Source organism: Nelusetta ayraudi, unplaced genomic scaffold (assembly GCF_046127955.1).
Source record: "Nelusetta ayraudi isolate G7.1 ecotype Tasmania unplaced genomic scaffold, CSIRO-AGI_Nayr_v1 ptg000191l, whole genome shotgun sequence".
Taxonomy (NCBI): domain Eukaryota; kingdom Metazoa; phylum Chordata; class Actinopteri; order Tetraodontiformes; family Monacanthidae; genus Nelusetta; species Nelusetta ayraudi.
This window is the reverse complement of record NW_027466240.1, coordinates 96,129-115,000: the sequence shown is the minus strand read 5'-3', so window position 1 is coordinate 115,000 and position 18,872 is coordinate 96,129. Positions and strand designations below refer to the sequence as shown.

At 46.7% G+C, this 18,872-nt stretch overlaps 1 protein-coding gene across 1 annotated transcript; it reads left to right on the top strand.

The window, feature by feature from the left end:
- The first annotated feature begins 4,430 nt into the window (after positions 1–4,430).
- On the top strand, positions 4,431–6,786 carry gal3st3 (galactose-3-O-sulfotransferase 3). Its single transcript, XM_076015606.1, has 2 exons — positions 4,431–4,567; positions 5,298–6,786. The coding sequence occupies exons 1-2, from the start codon at positions 4,476–4,478 to the stop codon at positions 6,637–6,639; spliced, it is 1,434 nt and encodes a 477-aa protein (XP_075871721.1). The 5' UTR covers positions 4,431–4,475; the 3' UTR covers positions 6,640–6,786.
- Positions 6,787–18,872: the final 12,086 nt, after the last annotated feature.

The window sequence follows — 18,872 nt, the reverse complement described above, 5'->3', positions numbered from 1 at the left end:
AGCGGAGCAGCAGCAGATGGATTGGAGTGTTTTGGTGAGGCAAAGCTTGGACGTCAATAAAATCAGTGTGTTTGAAGCTCCATGGTATTCTTCGCTCTTTATTGAAATGCAGCTGCTTCATGACTCACTGACCAGGGCCGCATTACAAAGCTTTCACCACGGGCCACATATGTGCCCCCGGACCATAGTTTTGCCCATGTCTGGACTAGACTATGTGCCGAGAGTGGACCAACGCGTGGACTACCAACTCTTAGGGTATGCAACCCACCCCCTCCAACCCCCCCCCCCCCCTCCCCCCCCCACTCCTCACTTCATACATTATCTATAGAATCCATCACAGGTGATTGTGGAGGAACCTGACACTGCAGAGCGACTCACTCTCACTTTCCACCGCTCACCTCAATCACACAAGTTGTGCAGTCAACAGAGCCTCGGAGAGGATTACAGACAGACAGAACTTTATTGGCTCATTTCTCACCACAGACAGACAAACTTGCTTTCATCAGAGTGAATCCTGTCACTTTTATCAATCAATCAATCAATCAATCAATCAATAACGGCCTGCGAGATTAGAAAACAGAGACTTGGACAAGGATTTTTTAAATTAAACTGGGAACCTTTAAGGTGTTGACAGTGACAATGAATTGCGATCACTGTCAGTCAAAAAAAAATAAAAAATGACTCATTTTTTTTAACACTTTGCATCTCAATACCACAGAGAGAGAGAGAGAGAAAAAAGAATTCTTTCACACATAAAAATGATTTTACTTCACGTACTCGGCAGCCTTGTTGTTCTTTGGGAACACATCTGGGTGCCTGTGTGCCATAGCAACACACACACTTCTTATTTTAATAACAATAAGTCCTATTTTAATGGAAAACCTATTGTTTGAAGGTGGGAAGATCCATCGCTGTCCGTACACACACACACACACACACACACACACACACGACCTCTCCCAAGAGATTCCAGCAGGTCCTTCCTGACCGCTCCACCTTCTACCAGAGGATGTAAACAGAAGGTTAAAGGTCAAACAAGGGGCACTGAGCTCCGCTGCCTTGCGCTCCTCAATAAGCTGGATGATTCCATTAGGTTGCTACACTGCTTCCAGCCAGAGGGTCGCCTTCAGCACGTCTCACTCTGCAGTTCTGCAATCTTGCTATCAAAAGGGGGGGGGGTGGGGGGCACCACCCCCGACCCCCCCGCTTAACTCACGAGACCCCTGAAAGCCTCAAGGCAACATTTAAAGGGGCCTCCTATTTTTTTCAAAATAAAGAAGCTTATCTAGATGTGTGAATATATATGTATGTATACATACATATATATTCACACATATATGTATATATATATGTACATGCATATACAGTACATATGTAAACATGTGTCTTAACATATAATTAAGCCTATTCGTCCATTATTGGAATTTTTTAAGATATTATTCACAATTTTTTTTTACCAAGCAGAGCTGTGTGTGTGTGTGTGTGTGTGCGTGCGTGCGTGTGTGTGTGCGTGCGTGGTTGTGTGTGTGTGTCATGCTTACCTGAGCTTGTGTGTGAAAGTTACTGATTGCGAGTTTTTACGAGATCCGATTGTTATGCTCGCTCACACAACAAGCCTCATTTATTCACTCCGGTGCCTGTGCATCTGTTTGGGTGGGGGTGGGGTGGGGAAGTGGGGGTGGGGAAGTGGTGTATGGGCACAGCCCCACCTCCACCTCCCCAGACTCTGGCATCCTAATGAATGGGTTGTTCTAGTGCGGGCTTCTCTCTGATGAAGGCCATTACAGAGTGGCTTGGTGCACCTGGCCATGGTGTACAGGAAGTAGCCCAGTGCTTTACAGGAAGTAGCCCAGTGCTTTTACAGGAAGTAGCCCAGTGCTTGGAAGTAGCCCAGTACTTTTACAGGAAGTAGCCCAGTGCTTTACAGGAAGTAGCCCAGTGCTTGGAAGTGGCCCAGTGCTTTACAGGAAGTAGCCCAGTGCTTTACAGGAAGTAGCCCAGTGCTTTTACAGGAAGTAGCCCAGTGCTTTTACAGGAAGTAGCCCAGTGCTTTACAGGAAGTAGCCCAGTGCTTTTACAGGAAGTAGCCCAGTGCTTTACAGGAAGTAGCCCAGTGCTTTTACAGGAAGTAGCCCAGTGCTTTTACAGGAAGTAGCCCAGTGCTTTACAGGAAGTAGCCCAGTGCTTTACAGGAAGTAGCCCAGTGCTTTTCATCCGCTGTGCCGCCACGGCCACACGAGTGCACCGTGAGATCATGGCAGGTATGAAAGGGTGCCGTGAAAATTTTTTACAATTTCACTTAATTGGTCTAAAATCATTCCTGCCTGCAGCCGCACAGGCTCTCACTCACATTTCGGAAAGGTGCGATAAAACACATATTTATGTGTCAATATTATGGACATAACTTGGAATAACTTGCCAAATAAAAAAATCCCAACTGTCAATATGCTGTAAATAACTTTTCTCCTCTTTTAATCTACCATGCAATTAATCGCGATTAATCGAGAATCACATTATTACATATATATAATGTATACATACTGTATATGTGTGTATATATATATATATATATATATATATATATATATATATATATATATATATATATATATATATATATCTCTTCTTGTAGCTCTTCTTGTACCGTCCCCGGGTTCCCCCCCACCCCCCCCACCCCTCCTCCCGTATACATTAAATATTTGCCGCATGCTGTGAGACATCTGCGTGTGACAGAGCCGAGGAACTTGAGTGAGAACAGTGCGTCTGATTGTTCCACGGCGGTTCTCCATTCACACTCTGGAATCCCTGTCATTCCCATTGACTTTGTCTCTGGCCAGGAAGTGACAGTTGGAGCGGGCGGAATGAGACCCCGCCTGTGTCGGGCCGCCAGTTGTCCTTTGACATCTCGGCCACGTCGGGCGTCAGTGCGGAGGCTGAGAGCCATCAGAGAAAATATGAGCGGCGCCGCCGCCGACCAGCAGCTGCGGCTGAACGTCGACGCTCCGTCGGAGAAGACACTCGACGTCTATTGGAGTCAGATGGTTCAGGAGGAGGGAAATGGACTGCCGTCTGACTTGAACTACAAGCCCCTAAATCTGTTCATAAACCGTTGAAAATGACAAAAATGAAGGGGTTTGTTTGTTACGCATGAAGTTTGGCACAGACACATGCATATTTTGTAAAATATTGATACCTCAAAAATCTACTCAAGTCACAAAGTATTTGTACTTTGTTACTACCCACCTCTGCATTATAGATATACATAGATTGTGTGTGTGTGTGTGTGTGTGTGTGAGTTTCACAGTGTTAGCTGCAACGTTAGCTTTGCCCCTTTGGTGTCCAACGGACGGTCGTCTCTCCCTGGTGGCTGAGCTCTGAACAGCTGTGTGTGTGTGTGTGTGTGTGTGTGTGTGTGTGTGACTTGACTTTGTGTGTGTGTTGGGTTGGGGGGTTGTGGGCGCTGATATCACCTGTCATTGCTCGGTATGTCGGCTGGGCTGCACATACACAAGAACGCAGGTAGCATTTGCTAACTGAAGTAGAATTATTCATTAATGTCATCGTAAAGGTTTGTGTGATTTTTTTTTGTGTGTGTGTGTGTGTGTGTGTGTGGGAAGGAGTGGGGTGGGGCGGGTGAGGTGGAAGGTACGGTGGGGAGGGGGGCAGGGGGGGGGTACTGCACACACTGGCAGCTCCAAAACGCCTGAGGAGAGGTCAAAGGTCGCTATAAGATGCATGGCTCACACAAAGAAGCAGCTGTTGTTGCTTTGCTAGACTGAGTTGTAGCCAGCTGTGTGTGTGTGTGTGTGTGTGTGTGTGTGTGTGTGTGTGTGCGCGTGCGCATGTGAAACCATGTGTGCATTAGAGATGTGACGGTATGAAAATTTCACATCACGGTTATTGAGACCAGAATCACGATTATCATTATTATCGCGATATATAATGTGCTCAAAGTGTTAAAGAGGTACTTATACACACACTGAGATAGTTTAATCATTCAAGCTTTAGAATTGCAGCTTTCACTAAAACTGGCCTGCTTTTGGCAACAAAAACAATCACAAGTTGCTGCGATACTTTGAAGCCGCACGATATCACGATATCACGATATCACGATATCACGATATTTACCTCCTGATTGAAATGACTCTGGAAACACTGAAAACATGCATGCAATGCAGCTATTTTATGGCTGCATATGGCCCCAGGGCCGTAGTTTGCTCATGTCTGGACCAAAGCAGAACTAAAGACTTGACCCATGTGAAAAACACAAAACCAAATCTTCTAGTTTGAACGTTCAGGACGGAGGCAGAGTCTCGCCAATTCCAATTGACATTTTTCTTTGCCCACCTCGCACTCGTCACGTGGACACCTGCCCGTTGCTTTGCTTTGCCGCTGAGACTTCGTCGGCTCATCTAATCACTCTGCTCTTTGTCCCTTTGTCTCCGTCGCCCACAGTTTCAGTGAAACAAGGAGAGATGGTGCGAAAGAAGATATTCTTGCTGGTTGCCGTTGTCAGTACCGTCAGTCTGCTGCTGCACCATCGGATCCACTCCAGCACTAAGAGCTGGTGAGTGACCTGGGGTGGGGTGGGGTGGGGTGGAAGGAGTAACAAGGTGGTGTCACAGGTTTGATCCCACAGGCCGAAGTTGAATTGTTTGCTTTGGTGTTTGGGAGTTTGGTGTCGTCAACATATTGACTTAACATGAGGAAAGTATTCAGCGTGGAGTGAAGCCGTCCCTTGGTTTTATTCCCTAGGGTCGTTCAGTCAATAAACACATTTGGTGTTTCATGACAATATTGATCAAATTGTGTTGAATTTGAACTCGATTAGAATATTTCAGTGAATGTGAACGAACCTTTCCAGGGCGACCGTTTCACTTCCAACACAAAGAGAAAGATTACAATTTGGAAATATAAAAGGTGAACGGTTGAAATTAATAACCTACAGCGTAATTAAAATACAAGTCAATGGCAAATACGACAGTAACAACGAGATTTTTGTCTCGCTTTTCTTCGGACATCTGTTTGTCCTACTTTGACTACTTCCTATACAACGGTGTTGCAAGTACACGCATGTATCTATGGGTAGTATAGTGAGATCTTGCCAATAAATCGGAACATCTAGCGTCTATTTTTATTTCTCTCGACTTTGGTCTTTGGACTTCAAGTCACGGTGAACTCAGACAGAATAACTGGAACTCATTTGTCCTCACGATAGCAACTTTCAGACACTTTTCACACCCAGCCTGCAGTGGCTCTCCAAACACGTCACCACATCTTCCTTTTCTTTTCTGTAGGATCATGGAGCCCTTCTACTTCAATTGTCCCCCCCTACAATGCCACCCTGCCTCCAGGCTGAAACCGAAGCACACCAACGTGGCCTTTCTCAAGACCCACAAGACGGCCAGCTCCACCATGCAGAACCTCCTCTTTCGCTTTGCCGAGCGCAACAACCTGACGGTGGCGCTACCGGTCCAGTCCTGCGGCCACCAGTTCTGCTACCCGCAGACCTTCACCGCTCACTTCGTCCACCCGCACACGCTCCCGGCAAACATCATCACCAACCACATGCGCTTCAACAAAGCCGAACTCCAACGCTTGATGCCCAAAAACACCATCTATGTGACGATCATGAGAGAACCCAGCACCATGTTTGAATCCTCCTTCAGCTATTACTACCACTACTGTCAGAGCTTTAAGAGGGTGCGCGACGGCACCCTGGAGACTTTCTTGGAAGAGCCGTGGCGGTACTACCAGCCGAAGGAGAAGGACTCCATGCACGCGCGCAACACTTTGGCCTTCGACCTGGGCTTGGACAAGGACCGCTCAGGAGAGGATGAGGAGTACGTCCAAGCCTCTCTGGCAGAGTTGGACAAGGTTTTCTCTCTTGTGATGATTGCGGAGTATTTTGACGAGTCCCTGGTTCTCCTTCGTCATCTCCTCTCCTGGGATCTGGATGACATTCTCTATTTAAAGCTCAACATGCGCAGTGCGAGCTCCAAGCAAAGCGTGACACCGGGCCTGGCGTCAAAGATCCGCTCCTGGAACTCCTTGGACGCCCGCCTGTATGACCATTTCAATGCCTCTCTGTGGCGCAAGATTTCCACCATGGGTTTAGCGTGTGTGGCGAGGGAAGTGCAATTACTGAGACAGACCCAAGAGAAACTAATGAGAAGCTGCTTCGACGGAACGATGCCTCATCTCCGCGCTTCTTCACAAATTAAAAACAATAATCTCCGCCCGTGGAATCCAGAGAAAGTTGACATTATGGGGTACGACCTACCAGGAAATCTTAGCCAAAGGTTCTCCAGCAAAGCCCAGCAGCTGTGCCTAAAGCTCATCATGCCAGAGGTCCAACACACGCAGGTTTTGCTACGTTCTCAATCACTGCGCTACCGACGAGTGCACCAGTTTCGGAACCCGCGGCAGTCAAACCTCTCCCAGCTGCCCATACGTAGAACCTTGCCCTGGCACACTCAAGTGCAACATCCCCAACAGCTCGCGGAAACCGAAACAGGGTCCACCGACAACTTGAAACATGTTACAGGAACCCAAGGTCAGAGCCTAAACGCAGTGACTCGATCCTCACACACCCAAGACAATACAACTCAGAAAGGAAATAGGGAAATTAACATCTGACTCCACAACAGACTGCATTATTCTACCCATTGTGACGCTTTGGTGGACGATTTTGGCTGGATGGAAAAAAAAAAGTTTGGGCCAGTCCTGAATCAGATGTAGAAAAAGCATCAAGAGGACGGCGATGGCGGAGGTCTTGGACCTCTTTCCCCCTTTGGCCTGTGCACCCGTGTCAACGGTTGCAATGTTGAAGTAACTTGGAATAAATCTGGTTTTCAAATCAGCTAAACTCACACGCCTGTGCACACCAGCGGACAAGAGGGTTTAAGATGCAATTCGTTCTTTGAAGCGACTCTTGTTTTGCACTAGCGGGACTCAATAGAGAAGTGACGATATCAGGCCCCATTGTAAAGCACAGAGTGGGCTTTGTGTGCATCAGACTGGTAAAGTATCGCGTTACCTGCTTTCATTCTCACTTTCCTGAGCTCTCTTTCTCTCTCAAGCACGAACATATGCCATTTAAAGTCCTTGGGACAGACATAATGACATAAAGGGATCAACTGTCAGGCTTCCAAAGAGCCTCCTACGAGGCCAGATAGACACTGAGATAACATCCAGCCATTACCAAAACAGCACAATCAACAACTACTTGAGTAAGCTCATGAGCCTGCAGCAATGTAGATAGTAGGGCTGGGACGGGAGTTAAGGGAAGGGGGCGCTCTGGCCCGCATAAAGTCCAACATTGAGCCATTGTCCAAACATGATGGTGAACATACGTCATGCCCTGTTTCCGTCAAGCCTTTAACCTCTTTGGCCTCCAGTTGTGCATCCATACATCTGTGGTGTGCCCCCCCCCCCCACCCCCCGCTCCTCTTCCCCCAGCTGATGCCCTTTGGTCAGACTCTCAGCCTCTCAATTGTGCCCCGACGTCTCGCTTTCCTCCCCGCTGATAGTTGTCTCCTTTGAAACCAGCAGCTGAGATTGCATCAGAGAGACTCTTTTTCAAAGTCAAGTCAAGGTGTTGGCTGCAGGCTTTTGTATACATCCTGGGCAGCTACTGCAATAATGATATCCCCATGCCTGTGGATTTAGAAGAGTAAACATGTACCAGCAACTCCTTGCCATACACTTTCTGGCACAAACAAGAATACGTTGTTTGGCCAAAGACTTGAAGTACGTGGGCGACCACTGGTGAATATTTAATCCTTTCGACTAACGGCGCCCCCTACGGCCCATCTCTCTGGGTTTCACAGTGGTTCTTTTGAAGGAAGAACAAGATTTGCCAGACGCTGAAAGGCAGAGGTGGAATTTGGAGAGGTGCTGTGTAACTGCTGGCTGGTGGAAAACTGTGTCACTGTTCTCGTCGCTGCTGCAATCATTTTATAGTGGAATCTCCCACTTTTATTTTGTCAATTATTTTCCTTTTATCCTTTAGTGATCTGTGTTTACTACTTAATGAAGTCCGTGGCCGGGGACAGAGCGATTCTCTGCATCTGTGACAGTGTGGAAGTGTGTGTCATATCTTTTCTTATGACGGCAGCTGCAGGTTTGTGAAGCAAACACATTGAGGAAAGGTGTGCAAGATTTTGTTCTGTTTTATTTATTATGGAAACTCTGATTGTTTGCTCTCTATTTTTTTTTTTTTTTTTTTTTTTTGGCTCACTGGATAAAACCTTATGTTCCACTTCCACTTCAAGCTACATGAATGGAGGATCTTTACAGGAAATGACTTCTTCTTCTTCTTCTCCTACAACAACGCTGTCGTTTAAAACACCTGCGCTTTCCTGATAGAAGATATAAATCTTTATAATTTAGCAGTGCTTAAGTACATGGCCCGACAACATGTTCAGTGGTTGGTATTCTGTTGAGTTGCATATTACAACAGTAAGACACACACAGACCACAGCTGGGACAGCATTAAGAGTAACAGTAGTTTATTGAGATGGCTGTGCGTACAACAGAGGGTTTCAAACAGGACGTGAAGCGACAGCTGTGAAAAAGTGTAACGTGCACAGGAAGTCTATTTATTTACAGGTATTTAAAATGTGATCAAAGTTGTGTGTTATTTATTCAAGGTACATACACTGTAAAAAAAACATCTGACTTCACTAATTGAAGAGAATATGGTTGTGCTTTTTGTGTTTTTCTTCCAGTCCTCGAATCCCACAAAAAAACACAAAAAAATGCATCGTTATAATAAGATGAAAGAAAAACAGGCATATTATTATCATTATTATTATTATTATTATTATTATTATTATTATTATTATTATTATTATTAAGGTTTTGGTCTTTTCCCGGGATTTGTTGACAATAGGCAAAAATATGCCACCACTTCTTCGTTCTCCTGGCAGGTTCCTTTGATCCTGGTCATGTGTTCTACAACGGAACTATGACAAGCTGTGTGATGGGGCTCTACAAATGACTGACGACAATCAAGAGCTAAGGGGAGCCAACGCTTTGTATTGGCATTCTGTGAACAACAAGACAAATAAAATGTGAACGCTTTCAATTCATTGGTGTGTGAATGTTTTTTGTTTTTTTTTTCAGTTTGCAGAATTATTCTAGCAGTACTTAGTGGAAATGTTGTGGATATAAAAGAAACTTCCTCATCAGCAGTGATGCAAACACTTAGCATGTGTTGATCCATTAGAACCCAAAAAGGCTTTTTCCATTTCCCTGATGAGCCAAACCAGACATTTTCCCTGCAATCGGATGTCAGAAATGAACCCGACCCCGCAGGCCTGCACAAATGGAACAGCAAACAAATGAGTCTCAGGGTGAACCCACACCAAGCTCAGCCTACCAGGCAGATAGGATAGGTGGTGATGAAATGTTGCTGGAAGTGCTGGGCATGGACTTAATGAAGCAGTGCACGGCGTCAAAACCCAATAAGAATGAACAGGTGATAGAGGCTACATGAGGAACAACATACACGACACTACTTGCAATAACCAGGCCGCACCAAGACCCAAAGCCTCCACCTTGCAGCGCTGTAGTTCAGCTCGGAGCACACCTCATACTTCCCTCTGCACTGCACCACTTTCGGACCCAGTGCCCACACACAATTGTCATCTGGAGTAAACACTTGTCTCATTCTGCTGAATACATTAAAGTTCATCCCTGTGCTTCCTTGGCTTGGCCTGGAAACTCACTTATCTGTGCAGCTATTGACGTGGGCAACTGGGAACTGCTAGCGGTCATGTTGGCAATGGAGGAGTGGAGACATTGGTCGGAGGGAGCAGGCAACCATTTCTGGTCTGGAGCAGCCATAAAACTGTGGAATACATTCATGGGGCCAGGCCAAAAGAGTGGATTCCAGACCAGTGGGTCCTATTCTTTACCCAGTTCAACTTCACACCGTCCAACCGCCCTGCGTCTCACAACAGCAAGCCTGATGCCCGGCGGTCTGAGGCAGGGGACGGCCCTGGGGATGCAGCCACCATTTAGCCCTGAACTGTGGGGTTGGTTGGGGTGGCGACCTGGGATGTCAAGGATGACGTTCAGAGTGCGCTCCCTGATACCCATTGACCAGCAGACGGCTGCCCTCCTGTGGTTGGCTCTTCGTCCCAGGCCTGCTCCATTTCCAAGTCCTACAGCAGGGGCACTCTTCCATGCTGAAAGGTCATTCTGGGGTGTGTAGAAACTTGAGTTTCTTTACGCAATCTTTCTAGTGGCCCTCTCTCCAAGAGAACACCACAAAATTGTGTCTTCACCTGTTCTATCTGCGCCCACAGTGAAGTCTCCTGAAGTCCTCTGGCCAGACTCCTGAGACTTGTTGCTTGTCCCACATAGTCCGTGGTCCCATATTTCAAAGGACTTTGTCACAGGTTTGCCTTCATCAGATGGTGAGACGGTCGTCCTCATTCATTGACAGTTTCTCCCCCCAAAAAATGGTTGATTGATCGATTGATTAATACTTCATTAATCCCAAAGGAAACTCAAGATGGCCCAGTTCATCGCTCTGCCTTAGAGACCCTTTGCTCGGGAGACTACAGAGACAGTTCTGCCTCACGTCTGGCTCCATGGTCTTTCTATTCTGGTGCGCTTGATGTTTTGAATGTCCTTTCCTGTCTTCTCTCTGGTTCATTGTGTGGACGTGGGATCCTTTCTGCTGGTTGGCGTCGCTCCTGCGGTCGATGTTGCTCATAAAGCTCATCGTCTTCCTCTCTTGTCACCACCGCTGCAGTGTCTGTTCCAGACTTCTTCTTTTTTTTTTTTCAACCACAGCTTGTCAACTTCATAGCTTTTTAAATCCCATGTGATGGTTGGTCACAGAATCCAAACGAGACCGATGTTAAAGCCAACGATGGTGGATGAGCGTCATTTGTTTGTTTGTTGATGAGAGCAGTATAGACAATGAAATAACGTGGGTGCAAAAATGTATTTCAATTTCTTTATATTTCCATGAACCAAAAAGACCAGTAAATACTTTCTTCAATGACTAGTGATGTAACATCACAGCTGATTTAGTGCGATATGTTTTATACTGACACATTCCTTCAACCTTCCACGGGTGCTTGAAACCTGACCTCTGGATAAAAGCCCATCTTATTGGGCCATCGAGCCGCGGATAGAGAGCTGGTGCTGTAGGAATAGTTGTCGTGAGCAGCTCGACCGTCCTCAGTGGCCCCCGGAATGAGCATGAGGCGTAGATTGAACAGCAACAATAGAATGGTGACAAGAGAGCCGCTAGTCTAAGTAACATGACCACTGCCCTGCTTTGCATTCACACTGCAGAACTGCTCATCGATATCTCCACTCACCCCTAAGTGGACCCCATCTTTCCCTACGACTGCACTGACACCTTATACATGTATATATACACACAAAGATGTACACACCTCTGTGTGAGGGAGCTCCCAGAATTGGATTACCTGCTCTGAATGGGGTCAGTTCTCCTCTGCTGTGTTTTGTCTCCATCCCCTGCTGGGACCACTGGCACACACACACACACACACACACACACACACACACACACACACACACACAATGCCTGATTGCCGGTTGTGCCCTCAATACATGTTCAAATATCATGCATGTTGTAAGTAGGGTTGCCACCTCCTAGAGTTTCAGATCCGGGACATCTCGGGTGTGTGTGTGTGTGGGGGGGGGGGGGGGGGGGGGGGTTTGGAGATCCCTCAAGTCTGTCGACGACGACGACGCCCCCGCCATCGGGGGCTCCCCGAAATATACGGGACAAAGTGAAGTGCGTCCCGTCTCAGTTCATTACGGGACAGCTTTTATAGTTGCCAAATACGGGACAATGGCGTATTTTACGGGAGGGTTGGCAACCCTATCTGGACCGCAGACGGAGATCAAATGAGGTTTTGTCATTTTCCCTAAAAAAAAAAAAAAAAGAGAGAGAGATTTGATTTTTCCCGGGACAGGAGGTGAAAAAAAGAGAACAATTCTGGGAAAAAACGGGACGGGTGGCAACATAACTCAGCACATCTTTTTAGTGCTGAGCGTGTCCGTTCACACTCACAGAGAGGAAGATCGCTCATGAAAAGACGGTGTGGATGAATGACAGAGTTGAACACCGGACGCAGCGACTCGAGGCTCTCAACCTCAGTGGTCCTCATTGCCTCTCCCTGCCACATTAATATCCAGGAAGTATGATTAACTTTATTTATTTATCTATTTATTTATTTATTTATTGAGTAGTGTGCCTCTACCTGCAGTCTACTGACAACTGCCAAACTACTGGAGTCAGTGCCATTGTTCTCTGCCAGAAACCACGGACTCTTTGTTCTGGACAGAGGGACAGCAATCAGCCCAAAGCCAGAGAGGTCATCCATCTCTCCATCCTCCCAGTGAGTTCGGATGAAGTAGGTGATGGAGAGTTGGTCCAGAGAGGCCTTTTGTACTGGACTGTAGAGGAGATAAACAGCAAAGGTATCGTCGATGTAATGTAAACTCCTCTACCTGCATAATGTGGACACATGCAGTAAACCATTACCGTTCCCCGGTTCGCAGTGTGGCTCCAAATGACAACGCACTCCTCGTTGCTCTTCTCTCCTCTCACAGTGCAAAAACATGCATGTTAGGCAAAAGTTGAAAGGCCGTAGAAGTCAGACGTGAACACATGGAACTCTGCTCCAGCACTCACGCAACCCTGAATACTGCGAGGAAGTGGTCATAGAAAGTGGGTGGATGCATGTTTTATTGTTTGTGTTGCTTTGTCTCTCTTGAGCTACCAGTCTGTGTGTTCGTCTGTCTGTCTGTCTGTGTGTCTGTCGTCAACAGTTCTCACCCTTTAGAGATTCATTTATGGATGGTGGAGGTGGGATTAGTCAGCCAGAGGTATGAGCGACACCACCCACACAACACAGATACTTGGCCACAGTCACACACACACACACACACACACACACACACACTTGCATTCCCACCTTTCCCTCCTCTCTTCCACACTCTCACTCACTTCCTGTTTCATTCTTAGTCAAAGAGGTGACCCTGAGGTGTTGGAAGCCGTAATCCCAGAGGCAGAGAGAGGAACGATGGAATGTTTCTCCCCCGCGCGTGTAAACAGGAATTTATGATTATTATTTTTTTTTTGAATACGGCTTTGTGTAAACGTGTTTTAGAGAGCGTTTTCCAAACTGTTTAAACAAAACTGTGTCTCTGTGTAAACAGCCCCTCAGTTGTCAGTCATCCAAGACTACGTCATGAAGGTACAGTGATTAGGTAACCGCTCATTTACATTTCTGTTCTGTCACGTGGCCTGTTGTGCTTCCTCCTGCCTCCTGTGTCTTTGTGTCGCTCTCTCTTGGGAGCTTGCAGCTGTGACAGGTGACACAAAAAGCTTCCATCTTCTTACGGCTAAAGATTGTAAACCCCAGGTCGGCCGTCACTCTGGCAGTTTTTATAGGTGCAGCGTGTAAAGTTTGGGAAAAGCTGAATATATTACCCACGCTTGTGCTGTCACTGTAAAACCAGGGTGCTTTGGTTTTCTTGCGGACAGAATGCTTCTGTTCTATGTACACACAGCAAGGAGTCACCACCTTGCATTGCCGTGGTTCTACGGTAGCCTGGTGCAGACAATCAGCCTGAGAGTGCATTTGATATCTAGTGTTGGAGGTCCACAGTCTCATCAAATAAACCATCCCTGAAATGCAGTGGAATTTGCTGTGAATATTGGGTAAAATAGCGTACTAAGTGAAATGATATAACCTATCCCCCCCCCCTGCTGTTGCCATGCCGAGCTTCCACTTCAACTCCACGTCAACCTGGATTTCTCAGCAATTTCGCTCCGACGTATGAGAGTAAAAGCAGACAGAAAGGACTGCAATAGGTAATAACACCATAGTGACTTTTAATTTGAAGTGCTTTGTAGAATTTGTTGTTTTAGGCCCCGTTTACAAACTGGAAAATACAGTTTGAGTGGGGGCGGGGGGGGGCTTATGGACTCGTGCAGCTGGAGAGATTTATTTTGGTCAGATCCATCATCTTAATCCAAGTCTGAACATGGAAAAAGAGATCAGCTCAAATAGTGTTGTGAAACTTTGCTATTCATAGATATGGATTTAAAGAGAGCAATGTTCTTCACTTTGATCTTCAGACTTTAAACTCCCAAGTCAGACGATGATTCAACAACCAGCGTTTGACAGTGAAACAGCAACCATGCATCTACGTGATGGCGTTGAGTCGGAAGCTGTCGTCATCCCATCCCCAAAGTTCACTCCAGTGACCTTTGGTTTGGTTTTAGCTGTGCACTCTGATGGGGGTGGGGGGTGTCGGCTCTGTCTGTCTGCCTCTCTGTCTGTCTGCCTCGGTCTTGTTTGACACGAGGCCACCCTTGCCACTTATTGCTCTTGCCTCCCGTGGCAGCGCTAGCTGAATGATTATTTCAACATTGTCTGCGCTGGCGACTCCACGGTCCACATTGAGTTGCTCCCCATGTTACAACTCGAGCGTGACGAACTGAATGGAGCTTTGATGAAAGGTTAAGAGCCGAGCCGTAGGAGGAGTTTGCTGTCGGGAGGATGCAGATGCAGGTGGGACGCTCGATTGATTGTGCAAAAGGGCCCTTGAGACGCCATTGGATGTGATTTAGTGCCGCACAAATAAAAGTTGATTGATTGGCTGACTGACGCTCAGCTCAGTGATGCTGAGAGTCGCATCTGTTTCTTGTTCAGTCTGTTTAGGACCTGCATGGAAAAAAAAGGTGAAAAGCAGAGTCATTGTCATCATTTCACTCACTGCTCACCGACTCTGAGAGTTGCCATAACCTAATTGCACTAGAAGATTCTAGTCCGCTGTGTGAGGACATATATCTTCTATATATCTTCTCTGTATCTTCTACACATGCTTACATCCAAAAAAATCTTACAGTATCTTATAGTTATATGCTCTTTATTTTTATATTATTTTATTTTCTTTTAACTGTTAAATTTGCTCTCGGCCCTATGCCAATTTTTTTCTGTCAGCTACTTAATTTTCTATTGTTTTTATTATTAATTTTTTTACTTCGTTAATTGCATGCTTCTTTCTATATTTTATGTACATTTCTCACGTTGACTGGAACCCTCGGGATAAATAAAGCATTTCTGATTCTGATTCTGATTCTGATATCTGCTGCGGTGCATCGGTGGCTCTTGCTGAGGCTTTTGGTGCTGATGCACAGAGGCAGTGGAGGAGAACAGGGGGCAGCTGGTGGCAGCAGAGACAGTGGAGGTGTAACCACTGACTCAACTCGAGGTTTATTTATAAAGCGCTCGATCGCATCCAGAGGCATCTCTCCTCACAATCCAAAGACAAATCAACGGAACCCTCAGAGGAAGCGTCCCAGTGGGGAGGAACCCGCAGAACACTGCTTTCTGACTGGACTGAAGGCTACAGCCACTCCCCAGTGGCTGCTTTCTTTGTGTCGTATGATATCCACAAGGTTGCGCTGCTTCCGTTGTTGTATATTACCCGAGGGTTTTTAAGCAGCCACATTATTTCAGCCGGCTCGTGTTGTCAGGTTCTATGAAACCTGCCTGAGGCCTTCAAAATAAACACTGCAGGCTCCCGTTGGCCGGAATCTGAAAAGCTGAGGCTAGCTCGCTGGTCTTGCGCCTTAACGCTGGACTGTGATTGGATAGGCTCTCGTGAGAGTTGAGTTAATAAACACAAATGCAAATAATCAGCTGACCTTTCATTTCAATTCACAGTGTGTTTCCTTATTCTCTCGCTGGGGTCGTCTATGAAATGCCCAGTTTATTTGACAAACTTCTTGAAGCTCATCGAGTCGTTTTTTTTCTGGTGGCATTCAAATGTTGTTGAGTAATTTCTCAAAATGACAGTACTGTGGGTATTATGAGGCGTATTAATTCAGGTAGGACCCAGTGCGACGATCAAGGCACGAATCAGGAACCCCGAGCGGATCAGAGAATCAGAATTCTTTACTTCTTTCTCTTTTTTCAAATCCAGCAGGCAGAGACGGAGTCTAAAACAGGCAGCGGTCGTACGCAGGCGGGCAGGGCAGGCAGGTGGGCGGGCAGGTGGGCAGGCGGGCGGGCAGACTGAGGAAGGGAAGTCCAAATCGACTGGCAGAAACGGGAATGCTCTCAACAAGGCGTGACGGAAAGAGAACAAGTGGCTTCTCGGAGCGGTCCGCAACGTCCCAGGACTCGAACTGACTAACACGCTCGTCTGTCTGCATGTCCACACTGCAGAATGTAGATGATGCGGGTTCAACGTCATGATGCGTGCACGTGCACGTGCACGCTGACGCTATCTTTCATGACTGGTGTCCGTGTCTCTGCTCATTTGTCTGCACGTGAGTCAGAGACGCTTTTTTTGCAGAGTTGAGACCACCAAGACATCACTTCCACTTTAGTTTATCCTCTGAAGGGCTGTGGGCAGAACTCTGTGTGTCTGTGTGTGTGTGTGTGTGTGTGTGTGTGCGAAAGAGAGAGAGACACGGCAGAACGGATGTGTGTGTTTTGTTTGCACCAATTAATTCATGCGACGCCGCCGCCGCCGCCGCTGATTTCCGAGTTTGCTGCAAAGTGCCGCACCCCTCTTTCATTTTCTCCTCAATTCTTTTCACAGGACGGAGGAAACGGCCCACAGTGATTGGGCTTGTGAAAGATGCTGAGGAGAGTGAGCTGTCCTCGCGTGGCGAGCATCCAGCCATGAAAGTCAGAGAGCAGCACAACAGATGAAGCACAGCTTTACCCCCCCGAGGCGGCTCTGCAGACCGCAGCTTGAGAAATGGGACGTTAAACAAACACATCCCACATTCCCACATCGGAATGAATCTCGTTAGTGGGAATGATTACTGATATGATGAGACAGGCATTCCAAACGAAGCGCTGCATATATTGCTATCTGAAAATACTTTTGTTTTTTTCTTTTTCTTTTTTTTTGTTAATGTGAATGTATCTGGTTGTGCAAATTTGTTTTGGAGGGTTTTCTGTTGTTGTCGTTGTAGTTGATTGTCGTGTTTGTTTGTTTTATAAATATATTAGATTTTTTTTTGTAGTTCTTTGCACAAGATTGCTTTAATTTACATTGTAAACGAAAATAAAATGATTATTGCATTACGGACGGACAACAATGGTCTTTTTTTTTTTTTTGCTAATGAATTCTATTTCAGATACGTAAGTTGAATTGGAAGAAGCAACGAGGGATTCTTCTGCAGAATGGAACCCCCAAAACGAGCAGGGACATGGACCAAAGCGGTTGATCGTTGTACCTCACTCTGTCACAGCAGGGATTGGTCAGTAGTTAAATCTAATCCCGACAGAGGTTCCCGTAGATCACTTTTCATACGGCTTGTAGTCAGAATTCTGAGGTTTCACGGTCCTCACGCACCGCGAGTGACTCTGCGAGCTGAGTAATTTGCTTTTTCTTTAAACTTCTTGCAGTCAATGCAAACCTTCCACCACCTCAGACATGTAGCTCGGCGCTGCTCCCGGATCAATCGGTTCTGGGTAATTTGTTCTCTCCCTCTGCAAACGTGGAGCCAGTTGAGGCAGCAGTCCTTCACGTTGTCTGACAGACATTCTCAAGTAGTGGCTGAACTTCACTGAGCCGCCACCGTGTCGCCCCACCCATACATACATATATATATATATATGTATATATATATATATATATAAACATACATTTTTTAATTATATTGAATATATTTATTCTCATTCTTGTATTTACTCCCATTCTCACCTTATCCGTGACACTCAACCCCGAACCCAGACGTGAGTTTGATCATGAACTTCTCGGTGGGCTGCGTTAAAAAGCTTGACGGGCCGCATATGGCCCCCGGACCGTGGTTTGCCCACACCTGGTTCTAGACAAAGGGCCCCGTGGAGGCTTAAATTGCTGTGATTCTTCTCCATACGACTGTTACGGAATTGTGATAGAAATTCTGTCGCTTTTAAGGGAGCCGGTTCTCTCTCACACACACACACACACACACACACACACACACACACACACACACACACACACACACACACACACACACACACACACACACACACACACACACACAAGACTGGCTTCCAACACAAATAACCAACATCTTGCTGGCTTTGCTTCACCTACCTCATCCATGTGTTTTGGCGGCTCGACACTCTCCTGCCCCTGGCGGCCAGTGAAGCTGCACCCTGGTGTGATGGCGAGGCGCGGAGGCACCGCTGGACCAACACGTCCCCTGATACTGCCGCATCTACAAGTCCCTGAAGTGTCAGCTGTGGAGCTGGACCCCCCTGAGACCACTGCATCCATGAGACCAAGGTGCCTATGCCACGGTGCTGGGCCAGTAATTGAGGGTAATCCTAGCAGCTCCTCCAGTGAGGTGAATAAAACTCATTCCACTCACAAAACACACTGACGTTGTTTTCCAGACTCTCAACCAGGAGAAAGCTGCACGGGATCCACAATGTATCCACAGTGCAGCTCTTCTCAAAAGTTGTGGACATCAGTGAAGCAAGCGGGCCAGGACAACACCGTCCCAGGGCCAAATAGCATTCCATACAAGATCAAGTAGAAGTGCCCGCGCGGGTTTGTGGCACCGGCTGTGGAAGCTTTTTGGACCTTCCACACTCAGCAACCTTTGTACCATCGTGGAAGTGAAGAGCTTCCTCTCAACTTTGACAAGGCGGCTGAAGGAATACGTGACTGGAAATAGTCCAGAAAAGAGAGGACTCCAGGGATTCCAGGTGGTCCAGAACACACCAACATAGACAAACACCTGATCCAGGAAGCCAAGAGGGGCAAAGGGAAACTTAACAGTTGCCTAGTTCGATCTTGCCAGTGGGTCAATCCCTCATCGACAAGGCCCTGGAGCACCATCACTG

What these genes read in the sequence shown, in the direction of transcription:
- gal3st3 (XM_076015606.1), top strand. Translation starts at nt 4,476, where the DNA reads ATGGTGCGAAAGAAGATATTCTTGCTGGTTGCCGTTGTCAGTACCGTC. An exon ending in CACTCCAGCACTAAGAGCTG is followed by an intron (nt 4,568 to 5,297) that starts GTGAGTGACCTG and finishes TCTTTTCTGTAG; the next exon opens with GATCATGGAGCCCTTCTACT.